The sequence below is a fragment of the Clarias gariepinus genome, chromosome 22, assembly GCF_024256425.1.
Source record: "Clarias gariepinus isolate MV-2021 ecotype Netherlands chromosome 22, CGAR_prim_01v2, whole genome shotgun sequence".
Taxonomy (NCBI): domain Eukaryota; kingdom Metazoa; phylum Chordata; class Actinopteri; order Siluriformes; family Clariidae; genus Clarias; species Clarias gariepinus.
In genome coordinates, this window is record NC_071121.1 from 15,172,033 (window position 1) to 15,192,500 (window position 20,468).

General features: G+C 37.8%; 1 protein-coding gene across 1 annotated transcript in view; it reads left to right on the forward strand.

The window, feature by feature from the left end:
- The first annotated feature begins 17,418 nt into the window (after positions 1-17,418).
- sox18 (SRY-box transcription factor 18) overlaps positions 17,419-20,468 on the forward strand; it is a 3,692-nt gene continuing 642 nt past the window's right edge. Inside the window, exons 1-2 of the mRNA XM_053481877.1 lie at positions 17,419-18,028; positions 19,011-20,468. The exon at positions 19,011-20,468 is cut by the window's right edge and continues 642 nt beyond it. Of these exons, the coding sequence (XP_053337852.1) occupies positions 17,704-18,028; positions 19,011-19,996 (1,311 nt within the window). The 5' untranslated portion in view covers positions 17,419-17,703 and the 3' untranslated portion in view covers positions 19,997-20,468. The remainder of the gene's footprint in view (positions 18,029-19,010) is intronic.

Here is a 20,468-nt window from a genome sequence, read left to right on the forward strand (position 1 = left end):
GGCAACAGTGGCAACTTGGTGGTTGTGGGGTTTGAACCTGGGATCTTCTGAACCGTAGTCCAATGCCTTGACTTTCATAAAGGGTACACACATCTGTGACTGAGTAAAGATGGTAATAAGCATAATGAAATGATGTTTAATACAGCTGTGTTATGGGACCATCACATGAATTACTAGTAAACTATGTAGTTATATTATTTTTGATGAGCTTTAAATACTGTATAATGCTCTCTTTGCTACATTGGCTTCTGGTTTTGGTCTGTGGTCTGGTGGAATCTCGTAAATGCAAAGAAAAAAAATCTATGCATTTAAATATTAGCAAATTATAATTTTTCACAGCTAAAACATGCTGTAAGTTTCACAATTTCACAATTGATTGACAGTAAAACTATGCAAATAGTATTTTTTATCAGTGTAAATCAATGAGATAAACATTTCATAAAGTTGCATAACAAAAAAAACCCTATGAAAGTAAGATAATTTCCACATGCAAAACGGGATGACTCAGGATTGGGGATTGGGACTAAACAGCTGTGTGTTTCCAGGAAACCACTTGTTATTGAGGTGATCTGATGCATGAGATGCATTAAATACATAAAGTGATGCACCCATCATGCATAGTTCACACTGAACAAACCTCTGAGGGTTGTTTAGTTGGTCAGGTCCAGGGTCAGACACATTATTTGGCAATAAAATTAAGTCTTATTAATTTAAACCTTAACTGGCCAACTTTTTTATATGGATTTAACTTTCCATCTGTACTAAAATTATCCAGTATATACGGTACATGCTTTGTAAGCTTTGTCAAAAACAAATCATCCTACTAGTTCAGGAGATCAAAACCATTTTATGAAAACTAGTCATTTTATACTGCTGACATTAATTATAAAATATAAAAAATAAATAAATTGAACCAGAACAAACCCACAAATTAAGACAAACACAAATAGTCATCCATTTATGACAAAAGAAAAGCTACTGTATAAAGTTTGCAGCTGATAGAAGATTAAAGTCATGTTTCGGAGGGAATGGATGTGTAGAGTAAGTCATTTTACATTTTAATTCAAATAAGTAAAAAAGAACAAAAATAATGTCCCCTCTCAATAGAACAAAAAATGGTTCAAGTTGGTAAATTTCTTTGGTGTAACATATCTGTGAATTGCCTAGCTTAATCATTATCATTTTTTCCTGACTGATGATGTACCCCACTGCTAACACTGTTGACAGGCAGTGTTTTGCATGAACACTGTGTTTCGCTAAAAAGAGTGCTGTTCATTGCCAACAGCTCATTTTTTGCTAACAGTGACCTGAACAGATCAATTTGCAACAAAAGAACGTGAGTTTACACGTTTACCAGTACTTACATTTAACCTCTCTGTCTCTCTCCATCAGTCCACCTAAATCTTGTGCAGTGCCGCGGCTGGAGTTGTCAAAAAAAGTGAAGATAGGAAACACACTTCACCTCAAGTACAGTAAATTGTACTCGTGCCAGTGAATATAATATTGGTTTTGTTCGCTGATTTTTTTTCTACTGCCTGTAGTAGTGAGTTTAAAGGTTGCAAAAGATATGTTAAATGGAATTTAACCTTTTCATTTTTTCATTAGCATTTGATAGCTTACATTCCATATAAGCTATCTGGCTAGTGTCCTGTAGCTCTGTGTGATGAGGTCAAACTTACTGTTTTCTTGGTTAAAGGTCTAATAGAATATTAAATTAGAATATTTAAATAATTGTGCACAGCTGCTTATGTGTTAACACTGTGGCCTGCACCTCCAGTCAATTCTAGTATGTATGTTCTCCCTGTGCTTGATCGGTTTCCTACGTTGATTTCCTCCCACAGCTCAAAAACATGCAGAGTTGGCGTTCTCAAATTGCCTGAGGTGTGAGTGAATGTCTCAGTGTATACAGTATGTAGGCTGTCCTTGCCCCTACACTGTAAAAAATCCTATGTGCTATCTACTTAAAAAAAATATGGTAACAAAATTGCACATATTATTTTTAAGCAGTTTTTAAGGCTTGATTTTTTTTTGTAGAATCTTCTTGAATAAATCATGTAAAACATCCTAAATTCTTTATCCAGAGACCTGATGATTTTAACATTATTAGTGAAATCTAAAAAAAATCTTTGTTAAGTTACTCATATGCATTAGGGAAAATTACTTAATAATATAAAAACATTTTATAATGAAATGAATACATAATGCATTTTGGTGTTAAACATTTTGGTGTTTTCATGTTTCACTGGTATAAATAGTAAATATAACATTTACAGCAGTTTTAAGATCTGTAAAACAGTTTGTAAAACAGTTTGTAACTGACAATTTACATGCCATTGAAATAAACTGTTTAGCATTATATGCTAACACCTTTTTTGTGGGAATAGTCACATTCTGTACTAAAACCTGAGAGAACTTGTACAGTAAACCATTTCCAAGTTCATATCTTTGTAACATTGTACAGTAAAACACTAACTACACAAAACCTGTTTCAATGAACTGTGGAGACACTGCAACAAACTCAAGTATGCTGATGGGGAGACAGGATGTTTTCAGAAATGTTCACAATGTTTAATTTATTTCATTTATATTACTGACACTAGTGCAACAAAGGAGCTTATTTAATCAAAACAAAATATAAAAATTAGTAAGGGGCTTAACTTTTTAACATTTTACACTGTTCATGTGTTCCTTTAAAATGCCGTCTGATTACTGCTGTTGTTGAGATTCAAAAGAAGGTGACTTAATCAAACCCGGATAATTGGGCCAGTTCTCTTAAAATAAATACGAAGCCTTTTTTCCTCAAGATTTTTGATTAAATTTTTCCTCAAATTAAGCCTAAAAATTGCACTTATTTCCTTAAAAAAATAGTTAAAATTTATTTCTTAATTTTATTAGTGAAATGTTCTCAATATATTGTTTAAAAAATAATTTTAATTTTATTAATGAAAATTACAAGCCTCATGATTCATTTTTTACAGTGTATACAGGATAAGGGGTATAGAAAATAAATGAATTAATAATATCATATACTGCAATAGTATTTTCAGTAATGTGAATATAGTGGGAAAAGTGGTTTAAAATTATAACCACAAAAGAAAGTATTACACAAGCCAATATAATAAGGATAAGATAAGGATGTACCTCATGCTTTTATTTCTTTTTAAGGAGCACATAATAGTATATGCACAATTTAAATAAATTAAAACTAAAGTCTGGTGAGAGGGTCATAAGAGCTAAGATACTTAACTTCTTTCATTGTCGAGCACAACCTGCCATTCTAGCATACTTTAGATCCTTGGGTAACTATTCATGAAAAAGTTTCCTCATTTCTAATAGGTGGATGTTTATACTGGTGCTGAAGAGTTTTAACAAGGTGGGATATCTTCTGATATTCTTTATTATTTGAGCCAAAGAAATAAGTTTCCCATGTCATTAGTCAAAGCAGTCAGAAGTGAAGCAGGTCACAAGATAATCAGATTCTCAGGTGGGGCGAAACATGGTGTTTATTACACTGTGACCGATGCTGCTTCCAGCAACCGTTTCAATCTCAGAGCAGCTTGTTTGTTGAGAAAAAAAAGACAAATTAACATGAATTAGTCAATTGTTTGGGCTGTGAAGTTAACTTCTAAATTCTAAATTGTGACCTATGAACATGACTTAGTTGATTTTAATGTGAACTGAGCATTGAGCTTGTGAAGTGTGAACTTACACAGCACTTATTACAGGTAAATATCATTGACAATTTCTGTATTTTGACCCTAAATGTTCCTAGTAGGACTTGCCTTACCCAACCACTTCATTAACATTTAATCCTGCTTAACTTAACTGGTTTAATTGAACTATTTTAACTTAATTTGTTCATATCTGAGCAAATCATTTAATTAAAATCATCATAAAGAATCTGTGAACCATATCAGTGTATATAACATAGTTGAGTTGAGTCAATCAATATACTCAATGGCAATGAGCTATGATAGGTAGAATTATTTTTTTTTAAATAAGAGAACACTTACCAAAGTGCGTTTACATCACAGAGAAGAATTATATTACTTTATATATTATTTTTCTTCATTATTTTGAAACCAAGAAACCCTGAATTGCAAAAGCGGTCATGGAAAAATGGTCAATTTGGCAACATCATGACAATTTTCAAGCTAAGTGAAGCATAGGATGCAAATAATGTTTGTGTGTTATTATAACATGCTTTCTCTTATGTGGCAAAATATATTTTTGAAGAAAATATTTCGAGCTACTATACCTATCATCAATGCACATGGAATGTACCCCAAATTATAGAGTGACTCAAGCATGATTTGTTCATAGAATAAAACCCTGCTCATAAATCAGATTTGTTTTCCACAGCATCTTCTTTTAAAACACTGTGCAACACTTCACGCACATTGACCAAAACACTAAAAATATTTTTTTAATTAAAATAAATAAATGGGTAAATAAAATAAAAATCCACATCCTCATTAAACTGGAACCACTCACTCATCCTGTTGGCATCAGGCCACTCACTCCTGCGATGCTCTGGTTGCCTGATTTGGGGAACTAGGGGTAAAACTGATGGTCTGGCTCCTCCTGCGTCTTACCAGGTGCTGGACCTGTGTATTGCATCATTGGATCTTCAGGCCATGAAGGTTTTTGCAGACTTTGCCACATATGCAGACTACACTCGTCATCATATTTACGTTAGTTTGGGTCAATGCCTGTGTGTCCATCCTGTTGGGGTGCTTACCCACCAACCATTGCTAGGGGTATAAATCCTTAGGGCTTTCCATAGCCTTTTGGGCTTTTGTAGCTTGTTGGGCCCCCGATTACTGTCTCTCCAGCTGTCACCATACAGTATTTATTCATGGTACTCATCTGGACTATTCCCGAAGATGTAAAAAATGTTGATGCAAACCTGTTGAAACAGTGCAGATCTCGATGCCCAATTCTGATTTGTTGCCTATATCTGATTTTTTTGACCATCTGTTTACCCATGCTTTCAACTATGACCCATATCCAATTCAAGTGTTTACACTTGCCATAACATCTGAAACATCGCGCATACTTAAAGGGAGGTTCTTGCGCTACACAATAGCTAAGATAGACGAAGGCGAAATATGCTTAACGCTAGCTCTGCGGTATATTCAAAGTTTACCATGGTTTTGAAACGGAGGAGGAGGAAAAACGCTATAATTGCACCCTGTGCATATGCTTCATTCACCAAATACTAATTTCTTAATGTTATTTAGCCTAAATAAGCATTAACACAAGACAGCGGGCTTTTTCCTCTTCTATGTCACCTGCGATGTTATAATTCCACACGTGGTTCCACCGGAGAATAACATTACGTCATTAAACTGTGAAAAAGTCGCAGTTTTAATGACGTACAGAACACAATGCCTCAGGAAATCCGATCTGTCTGTTTACACGACAATCACATTAACACATATCTGATTTATATCTGATTTATTTCCACATATGAAGGAGGCCTGAAACCGATCTCAAAATAACTTAATGCATGCGTTTTGCATGCATCATTAAATGCAAATGAAAAAAATATGGTTTTATCTTTATGTGTGTTTTACAAATGAACGGCCTAACATCTCTAAATCTTTATTAGAAACTGGAAGGTTGATAAGACCTTGTACGGTTTCCTCCCACAGTCCAAAGTTATGCAGATTAGGCTAACTGGCGTTCCCAAATTGCCCATAGTGTGTGAGTGTGTATACAGTACGCGTGTGTGCTCTGCAGTGGATTGGGATAGACTTTAGGCCCCCTGTGAGCCTATAGACAGAATAAAGTGGTATAGACAGTAAGGGAGTGTGAGTGAGTGTCACATTTTCACAAACAGTTGATCAAACTGAAACAAATTCTTGAAGTAACCGCCACTTACTGTTCAGCAATCTGAAAAAGCCTGGGAAAAAAATGCCCATCTCCTGCAATTAAATTATTTGTGTTTCTTTGCTTACTCATTACTGACTGTGTGGTTATAACCAAAGGGTATTGTGGTTTATGCTACCGCCTTAAATCTTCAGTCTACGTTTTTATGCAATATTTCATTTAAAATTTGGCACAACAGAGGAATGTTGTTCCCTTTAGTTTTCTGTATTCTTTTATTTTATATTTGGTTTTGTAAGCTCCTCATTTTTTGACCTCATGTACTTTTCCAGGATCTCCCATTGCCATCACCTCCCAAATACACAGAAAATATTGTTTTTATTGTAATAAAAAGAGCTGATATGCAAGTAGCTTTTCTGATGGTCTTTTGTATTGGAGCACAACATCGTTGTTGTGATTTGGGGAGGTATGAACTATTAGGCGTGGTACTATAAGAGATTACGCTGAGGCTCCCTGTTTTTGGCAGATTGGAGCACCCCAGGACATCAGATGAACTTTTATAAGCAGCTTGGCCAGTCCAGGTGGCCAGAAAGCAAGGATAAAACACAATGCATTTTGTATTTAATGTGTGTAATATTTATTCAGTAGCACCTTTAGTAAATTAGGATGAAAACTGGTGAAAAAATTGTACAGTAAAGGATTTATAATTCCAGGTTTACAAAAGTGTTTTTGTAATGTTCATATCAAAGAAATGCTTATCATTGTCTAGCTGTTTTATATAATAGTTATATCATAAGGTCACCAATTAACCACAATCTACAATTCTGTTCCCTGTTTGAAGCTAGAATTAATTACCATTTATTTTAAACTAAAACCACAGATGATGTTACTAACTGTATGGTTATAATAAGTTAAAAGGGGGCCAACTCACCTGTGACACCCCTACATCAGGTGAGTGTACTTACCTTTTTTTTCAAATCATTATTCATGAGAATTTCTGGTTAAAAGTATTTGTAACAGTAGTACGATTATTCATTTCATCAAATAATATAATTATTGTTTTTAAATATAGTTACTGTACCATCATGCCATTTGTATTATGTCTGATTTGGCATAAAGCACTGGCACACACAATGTGTTTAACATGCTATGATGGCCCTGCATAGTCCCGGCCATTTTTTGCTCCGATTTCTGTGACTGATGCTGCTGATCTCTCTTGGAGGAGGCCGAGTTCTACAGTTGAACTTTGTAGACTTCAGGACACATTATACATTATGTTGTATACTCTCCTACTAGTAGACGATTCCATTGTGGTTACCAACATGGTGTCCACTCTCCATTTATTACAGTAAGAACGTGAAATAAGAAAGGACAGCTTCTTCCAGGAGCTGCATGGAGACTCCTCGGTGGAACAAGGCAACCATCTTGAAAGGACAAGAGCTTCCAGTGTTTGTTTTTGCCACACAGTCAGGGAAACTATTTTGTGGTCAGTGCAGCTATTTGGAAAATTTTAAATACATGAGGGCAGGGATTTTTCAACTGATGTGTATGTGCATCAGTGTGTGTATATGTGTGTGTGAAACGGAGTGAGTTTGTAACAAATGTGGTCAAGAGAAAACATATAGCACACTTGGGCAATACGCTGGTGAGAGCATATTTGGATAATAGAGTGGTATCTTAAAGTGTGTGTGTGTGTGTGTGTGTGTGTATTCCCTGACTGACAAGCCACATGGCTCCAGAGAAGGTAAACAGAGTCTCCACAACAACAATTAGGCTTTAAATATAGAGTATTTAACACACACACAGAATTAGGCTTTAAATATAGACTCATGTTAACACACATACACACTCAATTAGACTTTAAATATAAGAGTGGGCATGTGCGCGCGCACTGACGGAGACAGAATCCTGCTGAGTAATAGCTGGCTGGTTTGGCTTTGGTAGAGATTTCGGGTCCACTAAGAAAGCAGTGCTAAAGATTTCACGCACACACAAACACACACCCACGTGCATACGTACTCTCTCACACACATTATGCACACTTGCTGAATAAGCAGCATGAATCTGATTCTCTCTCGCTCTCTCTCTCTCTCTCTCGCTCTCTCCCAATCTCTCTAACTCAAGCGCACACTTATACACTCTCATACACTTACACACACTCACTCATACTCTCATACACACACTCTCATACACTCACACACATACACTCATACACAGGCTCACATGGTTAACAGAACACATTGGACACTAAGTCACTAAGACACATGTTCTCAATCCTGGCCCTGGGAACCACACAGTTATGGTAGTGTTTTCTCTGCTCTAACAAACCCACATCAATTAATCAGCTGATTAAAAGTTGTCTCTAAGTTGGAGTGGATGAAATGGGTTTTAGAACAGGGTTAGTCTTAACCTGGGAACCTTTAAACTAATGTGAACAAATCTCATTACGAACAAGTCATTAATGTCATATGTATTGCAGATCAGCTTCACAATTGGAGAATTTGCACCCGGGTGGTCCAGGATTTTGCCACCATCATTCAGAGGTCACAATTTTGATTCCTGGGGGAATGCTACAGCCATCAGTGACTTCTAGTGTAGAGAGCAGATTGGTCATGTCCTCCCACATCAACCATAGTGACACTAGCCAATCATGGAGGGTCTGTGAGCTCTCACAAGCAGCATTATTCCTGACAACAAATCCAAATTCTATGCAACACCAAAATATCCTGAGCCTGGTTTTACTGTGTAAAAGTGTAAGATCCTGTTCGCTGTGTTTTGAGTTCTCTAATGTGCTGTCTGTTTTAGCAAGTGTTTCTGAGTCTGAGTCTGAGTCTGGTTATATGCTAAAGGTACTCTAGTGATAAATCTGTGATTTACCATTATCACTACGCTCATATCATCAATCAGCGTATATAGTATATACAGTACTACAGTATACACACATTTCTCATTTCCATATACTGTGTAAGAGGGGTTTACATATCACTAGCCCTGTCACTCAAGATTTTAAGGCATGTATGTATAGTTTTGTGCAAAAATCTTAAGCCACCTTTAATTTCTTCATATTAAAACAATTAGAATCTTATCAAATGATGATCCATCCATCCATCCATTCATCCATCTATTTACGTAGGAACCTCTGTAGTCCAACTAGGGACCATAATGTCCAGGTAACCTTTTGTCCAGGGACCAAAGGTTACCTTTGGATTTATTCCCATTTTTCAGACTGTGGTAGGACCTCCAGTCAACATTTACACACTACGGGCAATTTGGGAACGCCAATTAGTCTAATCTGCATGTCGTTGGACCTTGGGAGGAAACCGGAGTACCCAGAGGAAACCCACCAAGCACAGAGAGAACATGCAAACTCCATGCACACAGACCTGAAGATGGGAATCAAACCTGGACCCTGGAGGTAAGGCCACAGCGCTAACTAAAACTCCATGCTGCCATAAAATGATCATACTTATTCTTACTTAAACTGCCGTATCAAGGTTTTAATTATATAACATTTAAAAAGTAATAATTACAGGCATAAAAGTAACCAAGTAGAGTTTCTTGTTTTTGTTGTTTTTCCTTAGTTAAGCAAAATAATACACTCTGTTGTTATTATTATTATTATTATTATTATTATTATATCACTGTAATCAAGCTTAAATATGGTTTATGTTTTATCACCAAAGCATGCAATTGTAAATGCAGAAATGATGTATTCATCTAGCAGCTCATAGCATAGACCCACAGAGTTCATACTATCTTTTCTGTCTTTATTAAAATATTTTAAATGAAATCATTGGACATTCTAATGGCCCTAGTAAAAGCTGACTCATGTCGATTGTTATATACAGTATTTGCAATTGGCAGACCACGTTAGACAACTGCATCATCAGCTAGTAACTATTTTTAGCCCTCAAGCCAGTTTCCTAATCAGCATTTAACAACGTTTATCACTGTGAAATGCCTTGGGGTCTGAACTCTCCTGTGAAGAGTAAAGATTTATTCGAGAGAATAACCTAAGCTTCCTGTGTCTCAGGCCAAGTCACTATCATAACATTGCCGGTCAGAAGGGCAGAGGAAGGTAACAGGGAGATGGGTCCCGTCTGGTGGCTCCAGATAGAAGAGGTGTACCCTGGGAAAGTGACCTACAAGCTGCCATACCTCCACACTTAACATTGCTCATGCTGAAATCTGATTATTATACACTACTCTTCGATGAGCTCAGATGAGCTTAATTTAGACACTTCCTCTTGCAAAAAAATTCTTTTGATTGTTTTTTGACTGTCTCATCTGACAGGAATGCAGTAAAACGCCTATTCCTGCCTTGTGTCTGTCTGTCTGTGTCTGTGTCTGTGTGTGTGTGTGTGTGTGTGTGTGTGTGTGTAGTGTGATCATTCTTTTATCTAGATCTACACTATATAGTAATTTTCCATGTACTCAAAAAAGCTCTCTCATAGCAAACTAAACATATTGTTTTAAAGACAGTCCATGTACAGGCCAAAGACCTAAGGCTTAGACTAATTGGCGTTCCCAAATTGCCTGTAATGTGTGAATGAGTGTGTGTGCCCTGTTCATTAGACCCAATCACACACATACACAATGGTGTACCCCGCCTCGAGTGAGTGAAATGTACAAATCAAAAAAAAAATTTTTTACTGTGACATGCTACAAAGCTGAAAAAAATTTGGTATATGATAAAATTATTTGTTTATGTTACAGCCTTAACAGCAACCACATTTCCCCTCTTGTCTATTCCAATATATCAATCTATCCAATGTACTGTACACTAATCACTAGCCTGATCATTTGTCATCATCTGCACCTGTTTCTCACTGGTTCCTGAATTAGTTTTTTTTTTTTTTTTTTTAATGCTTGTACGATTAGGTCACTGTGTGGCTTAACAAACAAGAACATTCCTCTGAAACTGGCCAGGTACAGGGACTGGACTGAAAATGAGAGACAAAAACTTGCGCCAGAAAAAAATCAGAGCCAGAATGTCCCTCGGGAAGCCTGGACAAGGATTCCTCCGGAGTACATTAAACATACGAGAAAGCCTGACTTTTTAAAAGCAAAATATGAAGAAAAGAGGGCTGGTTCAAGAGTTTTGCACAGTATTGTTTATACATACATACACTGTTTGTACATCCTTTGGAATCTAAGGAAGCAACAAGTCGACCACATTTTGCTTTGAAGGTGTGGACACATAGCACATACAGTATAATAAATTGGCAGGGGATGCATGGACTGGGTTTTCTAACCTCAGCTCATGTGAATGTCTTATCAAAGTGTCATCTTTATTGTTACTTAGTCTAAGTTCCTGCTCTGGAAACAAATAGTGATTCATGCAACTTCTTATAAAAGCCTTCACACAGTAGAACCTGAAATCTTTAAGTGGTGACATAATGACGGGACTTTGGGTAAACAATGCTAATCTGATTATTTATTACTTTGTATATTCCTTATGTAACATTATTGTGTGTGTGTGTGTGTGTGTGTGTGTGTGTGTGTGTGTGTGTGTGTGTGTGTGTGTTGCTGGTCAGGGGATTCCCAAACACAGTGTATTCCATCCATCAGCACATTTCCCATCTGCTAAAGGTAGAGAATAGCGCTGTGTGCGGACATGACCTCTCCCACACTTAGGGACACACATAATTACACACACTGTCCTACTTTCAAATTGATACACATAGACAGATAAACAAAGCAAATCTTGCACACAAACAGCACATTTACTTATACCTTCATATAAGGCGGGCTAGAATTTTCCTCTGTGTGCATGTGTGTGTGTGTGTGTGTGTGAGAAAAAGAGAGAAAGAGAGAGAAAGAGAGAGAGAGAGAATTTTCAAACATGCATCCTCCCCCATGTGGTAAATAAAGAAATAAAAGATGAGAAACTAGCGGAGTTCTCCTCCTCTAGCCGCTGAGTCTGGAGCCTTTGCCAAATTTCCGCTGTGGTGTAGGTGTGGTGCCTGCACTCTTTCTCGCTCTCTCACACACACATACACACACTCCCACTTACTGACAAAGACAAGCAGACAGTGGTGAAGAGGGGGCGCTGCCACTCTCAGCAGGCAGGAGGCCAGGGGACAGCGACGCCGAGCATGGCACCTAAAAAATGTGCGCGTGCACAAACTCACATGGCTCGAACGGCATGATTGCTTTAGAGAATTAATGTCCTGTTTTTTTTTTCCCTTCCTCAGCTTTATTCTTACCTCTTTCAGCACTCTCTTGCTCTCCCTTTGTCTCTCTATCTCTCTCTGCTTCACTTCCCCTCACTCGCTCCCTCTGATCTTATCAGGGCTCATAAAGGCAGCCAGTAGGAACATCCCTGACTTCCTGTTTCTTGAGGTATGGGTGGGGAAATGTTAGTACAGATGCAGAATAGTCAGCACACACACACACAGACACACACATTACAGTGGCAAGAATCCTCAAGGGGAAACATGGAGCAGACAGCTAGGCGAAGGCTTCTGTCATGTATCCAACTTTCATCATCTGAGAAAAAGAAAAAGGGACAAAGGGAACATGAATACTACTGTACATGCCCCCTTGTTATATCCCACCCTTCCCCTGCCAGTAAAACGTTTGTGTGTGTGTGTGTGTGTGTGTGTGTGTGTGTGTGTGCGCGCCCTCATTTATCCTTATAGTTATTAATATTAATGCAGATTTCCTGGATGAATAGAAATAGATTTAGTTTCAGATAAAGCTTGATTACAACAGTTAATACTTAAAATTGTATTAATGTAAAATACCTGAGCCTAACCCATTATGGACTTTAAGGTAAACTTGAAGGTGTTATTTATACCTAAGGAAACTTAATTCATTGTCTAATACTGTAATACCTATAGGTATATGCCGGTACCTACTGTCATACCTATAAGAAGTCTCTATATGCGGGCATTAAACATCTGTCCTGTTTGCTCCGGTTACCTTGATTCATTTTTTTTCCATCTTACATTGGCTATGCTTTTCTACTAACTATGGTGTCTGGAGGGTAAGTTCTTACTGAACTAGAAAGAAAGGCCAGCTGACATGATTCAACTTCACCTGGATGACTGAGAATCTTCACAGACACTGTTGTGGATTACATTAATGACAAATGTTAAAGAGTTACATTGTGAGCACCAAAAGGAAAGAATGTCTGTTCTCTAAAACTGGGAAATTGTTTCTATGTTAGAAGACAAGTCAAATCTACTCACATTGCTTGCTGGTAGTCCACAATAGTGATGGGTCGTTCATGAACTGTTCGTTCTTTTTGAACGAGTCTTTAACGTGACTCAGATGAACGAGTGGTCTCGGAGAGTGATTCGTTCATTTTCCATTGGGCGCGCATGCACAAAGCATCGCAAAACCTCCGTAGGTTATGTACAGGAAACAGAAATGAGTATCTATTTTTGAGTCTTCGGTCCAAATTGTTCATTCTTTTATTACGTGACTCCCATAGACGCTATGCATTGCACTAGATTCAAAAGAACGAACGACTCGGACCAGAAGATATAAGAGGTGAGCTACTTATTCTGTTATTTATAATATGTCCTTGGCTGCATTGTAATATTTTCATTACTGGAACTATCGCCAAAATTTTTGTATGTAGACGTGTTTTGGGTCTGTTTATTAAAAATGTAACTTTTTTTTCTGATCAAAAGAACTAAATGACTCAAAAAAGATTTGTTTGTTTTGATGAATGAGATTTAAAAAAGCGAGTCACTAAATTTATTCAAATTGGTTCTTGATTTGTCAAAAAAAATTAGTTTGTAGTAGTAACTAAGGTTAATCATAACTATCTTTAAATGCTTGGTCTGCTTAAAATATAAAATTTGCTGTTATATAAAAAAAATCTGACCAGATAATCTAATCACATTACTAATTAAAAGAAGCTATTTAAAGCCTTTCATTTTTTTTAATCAAAAGTATTATTATTACTATTATAAAATAGAGAAGCAAGAACATTCAACTGTTTTTATTTTTTTTTTAAATGCAGATTAAGAAATCAGTACAAGACATGTAGTAAGATCATAGGTTTAAAATTTCACTAAGGATGTAGTCGTAAAACTGCACACTGGTGATATAATGCTCAGTTGGGGGGGATGTTGGCTGGACATAGCCTGGATGAACTGCATAGGTGTGGGGACTGCGACTTAAAGTACTAATTTGTGGTTTCCACATGGAGACAGACATAGCACTCGCAGTTCCCTAACAAGCCACATGTTCAGCTTTCCCTTGGAATTAAATCCATGGGAATGTTTTGCATTCATCACAGACAAGAGGTTATTACTCCATCTTCCCTTATGTACATAAATTCACCAAAATGTAAGTGTATGGGCGTCTACAAGTCTACATGTGTGTGCGAGGTTGTGTGTGGTCATGGGTATTTAAATCTGCATGTGCTGAAGGATGGTATTTCTACTTTTTGAGGATTTTAAAAGAAATGAATTTTAAACATAGTCATCCACCCACTCTGTGCCAGGTTAAATGTTAACTGGGGAAGAACTCTAGAACGTATAATGTTATTGACTGTTTCTTCTATCAGAAAAAGAGACAGTTTATAATCAGTAATTGAGCTATTAAAAAAGCAACTGATAGGTGCAAAATAAAATAATGAAATTACATAATAAATATAAATAAGTCGGTTAATTATCCAGCCTATCCATTTATTCATTTTAAGAGAAAAAAAACATTCATTAAAACAATTAACCAAGAAAATGAACTAAATTCTCAACAAATGAGGTGTTCCTTCCTAGCATTTGTTATCATACCTGTAATACCTTTCTGATTAATAAAAGTTTGCATTTCAGCTTGGCATGTACAGTATGTGCATGAATAAGAGCAGTGTGGCTGTGGAACTGTGCCAAGATCATTAGTAAAATCAGACCTTAATGTTGGATGAGGATACCTGGAACATAGCTGGGGTTTCAAATCATACAAAAGGTTTTCAGTGGGATTGAGGTTAGGGCTTTCAGCTTTTTCTACACCAATCTTGGCAAACCATGTCTTTATGAACCCACTGTAGCTTTGTGCACAAGGGCATTATTATTTAGATTATCATTTAGGCATTTGGCAGACGCTCTTATCCAGAGCAACTTACATTTTTATTTCATTACACATCTGAGCAGTTGAGGGTGAAGGGCCTTGCTCAAGGGCCCAACAGTGGCAACCTGGTGGTTGTGGGGTTTGAACCTGGGATCTTCTGAACCGTAGTCCAATGCCTTAACCACTGAGCTACCCATGGCCCATGCTACAAACGTTTGGCACCCTATGTTTCAGTGAAGGGACATGTTAATGCTACAGCATACAAAGATATCCTAGATGTTGTGAGTGTTAAACTTTGTAACACCAGGTTGTCATTTGGCCAAACCTGGTAATTATTGAGTTAATTAATGCTTCTGCATACCAAGACATATTGGACAATGCTATGCCTTTAACTTTGTGGTAACAGTTTGGGGAAGGGCCGTTTCTATTCCAACAGGACTATGCCCCAATGTACAAAGCAAGACGTTTAAAGATATGAGATGTGGTTTAATGATTTTGGTGTGGAAGAACTTGACTGAGCCCTAACCTCAACCCCATCGAGCAGCTTTGGGATGAATCAGAATGGAGATTACGAGGCAGACCTCTTTGTCCAACATCAGTGCCTGACCTCATAAATGGTCTACAGAATTAATAGGCACGAATTCCCACAGATACACTCTCTTGTGGACAGCCTTCCAAGAAAAATGGAAACTGTTATAGCTGTAAAACGGGGACCAACTCTATACTGGATGTTATGTATTTAGACACAATGTTTTGTCCATATAGTGTAAGTACAGTATGATGGACCGTTTTTTATAAACCTTTGGTCATATAGGGTATATACACTCACATAATAGGAACACCTGTATATGTAGCTGTTTAAACCATATATTCATAATTTTATTCATTTTATCTATAACTTTTATTCGTGCAAAGCTGCTTTGTGGCAATGTCTATTATTAAAAGCATTACACAAATAAAAGAGAATTGAATTGAATTGAACTGAATTGAATTGAATTGAATTGATGTGTGCCATCTAATAGATTGGCACCATGTTGTGTACCCTGCCTTTTGCCCTAAGTCTACTGGGTTAGGCTCCAGGCCCCCCGCGGCGATGAGTGAGTGAGAGAGAGTGTGAAAGTGAATTGAGTTGAATTCCAGAGTTTACACAGAATAATGCAAAAAAAAAAAAAAAACACACAAGCATTTATGTAGTGGAGTGGCTGTTCTAAGAAACACCTTATTACGTCAAAGTAAATTTTGCAGACTAGTTTAAGCTGACAGAAGGCTACAGAAACTCAAATTATACTCTAAAACTACTCTAAAACTGTGGTTAGCAAGGTCTTTTTCCACCAAATAATACAGTGTAAACAAGAACGGTTGTTTTAAAAAATTCCAGGAAGTCAGCAGTTTCTAAAATATTCAAACCATCTAATCTGGCAATGCTTAAAGTTACTAAAAATCACATTTTTACATATTCTAATATTTGATTTGAACATTGACTAATGCTCGTAGCTGCATAATTTATTGCTACAGACTTCTGCATCATGATTTGCTGACTAGCTTGTAGGAATGTACTGAACTACAGGTGCTGCTGTAAAAAAAACGCTCTGCATATCCCAATCCGGTCCAGCACCCATGGGATGCTCCTGACAGGTACATTTACATTTAGGCATTTACATTAGCAGACGCTCATATCTAGAGCATCTTACAAAAAGTGCTTTGAAGTTTCCATCACTGGATAGATACTGTACTTACACTGGGTTACTAGGTTACAAGTATTGAAAAAAACCCCAGATATGTCTTAATTATTTAAATCCACAGAGACCCAAACCTGTAGCCCACAGCACCCAAAAGATCTGGAACTAACGTTCTGATGCCAGAACCACAGCACACCCCCAAAAGTCCCACTCATGTGTGTGTGTGTGTGTATGTGTGTTCGTGTGTGTGTGTGTATATATATATATAATTATATATGAATTCTCATTAATTGTGTTCTAGCCGAGTTTACTGTTTTCTCATATTATCAGATTTTGCCTGTGAAAGTTAGCTCATGCGGAAAACACAGTCAGTAATGTGAGCATTCTAAAAAAAGAACAACTCAGGAAGAGCCATATGATACATCCCCTCAAAATAATGTTAGTATTCCGCAGAAGCGTGTGTACTGGACTACATCTGGACAGTGTGTTTCCCTTTGATTCAGATAGGCAGAGCTTAACTTTTGCTTTCCTCGTTAAGATTAACACTAATGAGCATGACTTTTTCTGTGGTCCCTTCCTCAACCACAACCCTGTACTTGGATCCCAGCAGGGGCTGAGTGCCTGTGTGTATGCCTTTGTGTGTGCACGCGTGAGACATTTAGTGTGGGTGTATGAGTGTGTATGTGAGTGTATACTCTGTACTAGAGTAAAACAATGGCCCTCTCAGATTACATCTCTGTGTCTGTGGAGGCTGCTGGGGAGGTGATGGTGAGGGGGTGGGACGTCCTGTTTCAACCAGCCATCTGATTGGATAAGGCCACTTATATATCTACAAACACAGGGCCGTCAAACTCACTACAACGTTCAAATTTGGAGCTGAATACACACAGCAGAAGGAGATACTGAGCATTGGGGTTCATATTTGGGAATAAATTTTTATTTTCTACCTACGTCAGATCGACATTCCTGCTTTGAATCTCAAAATTTTTTTCTGTTCTGCAATATTTTTGAATCTATTTTTAAATATTTTTCAATTTTTATGTGCATATGCTGGCAGCATAATTGCATTACAAACAACCGAAAAAGCAAAGAAAGAAGTGACGGGTCCTGCAATCGTCTTTAATTAAGCAAACTTTGTCATCATTACAAAGTGGTCTTTGCTGGAATGAATATATCTGAGTCTAGTTATTGTCCAGAGGCCAGCGCTCAGCCCAGCCAGGTTGTGGAGTGTGGAGCATGGGTCGCTTCGCCATCGTCCAGCCCAATAGGTCCTGAGCGGAGACACAGATTTGATCATGAAGCAGGTGGTGGAGTGAAGGAGAAAAGAACAGGAAGCCCGGATTCAAGCCAAGCCAGCGAAGGAAAGTGTGGGGCTGAGCCGAGGATCCGCAGGCCCATGAACGCCTTTATGGTGTGGGCTAAGGATGAACGCAAACGGCTGGCATTGCAGAATCCTGATCTGCACAATGCAGTATTAAGCAAGATGCTAGGTAAGATTTACTGCATCAGTTTAACTTTAAAGCGTGAAACTAAATCTTCAAAAGATCAGTAAATGAAGCTTAAGTAGCTACAATTGATTGAATATATTCAGGCGTCCGACTTTTACGTTGTCCTTTCAAAGTTAATACATGCATAACCGTTGCACACATATTACTGTTATGCATGCATTCATTATCATTCTGAATTTCTGCTTATAGTTGGTTTGTGAAACTGTTATTAAAAAAAAGAAACTTTTTTGTTTCAATGTTGTATTTTTGTGTGTGCGAGGGATCATTGCTTCACAAACACAGTTTATGACAGTCATATGGAATAGGTTGATTATTCTCTGAGGTTCTCTGTGGTTCTGAGATCTATTGACATTACATGTGTTTGTGCATGTGCTCAAAAGTTTGGACAGTTTCAGATGATTGAAGATTCGAAAATATGTTTAAATGTCTCACAAAATCCCGATCATTTTACAAACAAGAGAAACCAGAAAAAATGACCATGGTAACATGAAATGCTTGCACATGTTGAGCAATATTTGCACACTGCCAAACTTCAAGTAACCAAATTGATGTCCTTGTTTTGAAAAATCTTAACTTTTCTGTAAGCAAAATAGCAGGTTTGGCACAGACTGTACTGAGCCCACAATCTGCTAATTGTCTGTAATACTGCCCTATTAATAACTCAACAACCTTTTAGTGTAAACATTTAACTATACCGAACCAGAGTTAACATTTTGTGTAGGTGAACTGCTATCATAGGCATTACTACTAAAGCCAAGACTCCACGCCTACTAAAACAGTGAAGTAATATGCAGGGGTTGTATTTTTTTTTTACTCAAAACCAAAATTTAAATACAAAGTGGCAAAATCAAAATTTTACAATTTCTAACCATTTATGTTTTAAAAACTGATGATGTTTAGTATTCAGTATTTAACTATACTAGAGAATGGTAACATAAAATTAATAGCATATGTCTATTTTTAGGCCAGTCCTGGAAGGCCCTGAGTATGCTGGACAAACGTCCCTTCGTAGAGGAAGCCGAACGTCTTCGGCTACAACATCTCCATGACCATCCTAACTACAAATACCGCCCTCGGCGCAAAAAGCAGCCCAAAAAGATGAAGCGAGTGGAGCCTGGCCTGCTTCTCCATGGTTTGGGTGGATGCTCTGGGACTGGAGATGCCTACCCCCAGCTCCCTCATCACTCACATCTTCTTCCTCCTTTAAGCCAATTCCGAGATCTGCACTCTGGTCCTGGGGCACAGGATCTGGATATCTATGGCCTCCCTACACCTGAGATGTCTCCTCTGGATGTGCTGGAGGAGGGTGGAGCAGACTCTGTCTTCTTCCCCCCTCATATGCATGATGATGGGTCGATGGTTTCTTGGGTCAACTACCACCAACACCAACACCAACAGCAACAGCAAAGCCAAAACCACCATGCTAACCACCATGCCCCGAATATCCACCATCTTCGTCACTCCCACCCCCACCTCAACCAGAAACTTGCACCAGGTTGCCGTTCCATGCAGGACAAATGCTCAGACCCTACGAACCCTCACAATCTTTTCCCCTCCCATTCCAGTATAAGTCTTCCAGAACAGGCTAAGGTCCCACAACCCTCTAGTGTTTCACTTCAAAGTGTTTATTATGGTCAGATTTATGGAAACACCCCGCAACAGTCCTTTACTTCTCAACTTGGCCAACTTTCTCCCCCTCCAGAATCTCCCACCCAAGTTCCTACTCAATCTGCCTCCCAGGTTCCAGCACTCCCCTTGGAAACTAATGACCACCTAGGACCTTCAGCAGATTTCTGGAGCGAAGTGGACCATCAGGAATTTGAGCAATATTTGAGTGCCAGCAGGACTCGAGTAAACAGGAGCGCTGCATGTGAAGAGAGTAGCACGCTGATATCAGCCCTGTCTGACGCCAGCAACGCTGTCTACTACAGCACCTGTATTACTGGATAAAGACATGACTCTCCAGCAAATGCGAGTTTTTAAATCGGGTGTGTTTTTCTGTGCATATTAGTTTATTTGATCAAATGTGTTGACCTGATTAAAGAGAGTCATTTCAAATGTTGTTTAGGAAATGTGTGTGCTTTTTTTAGAAGTTGCGGAGATAATACGTGTACAGTACAAACTACAGAAAGATGTTTGTCGATAGCTACAGTATTCATATATACCAGCAATGTTCGTATCAAGTGAGGCTTTAAAAGCAGGGACAATAAGAATGTGAATGTTTCTTTCATTTTCTCAGAGGGTTTTGTATTTACAAATTTGTTTTTAATCTTTTGTCTATATAAATGTAAAAAATAAAATAAAATAAAAAATGATGTTTGCACTGGGTCAGAATGTTTTCAACTGTATGAGAAACCACTCGAAACTCTTTAATTCTGCACTTGATGTCTCTCAAGCAAAGAAAGTCATGTTCATGAAAGAG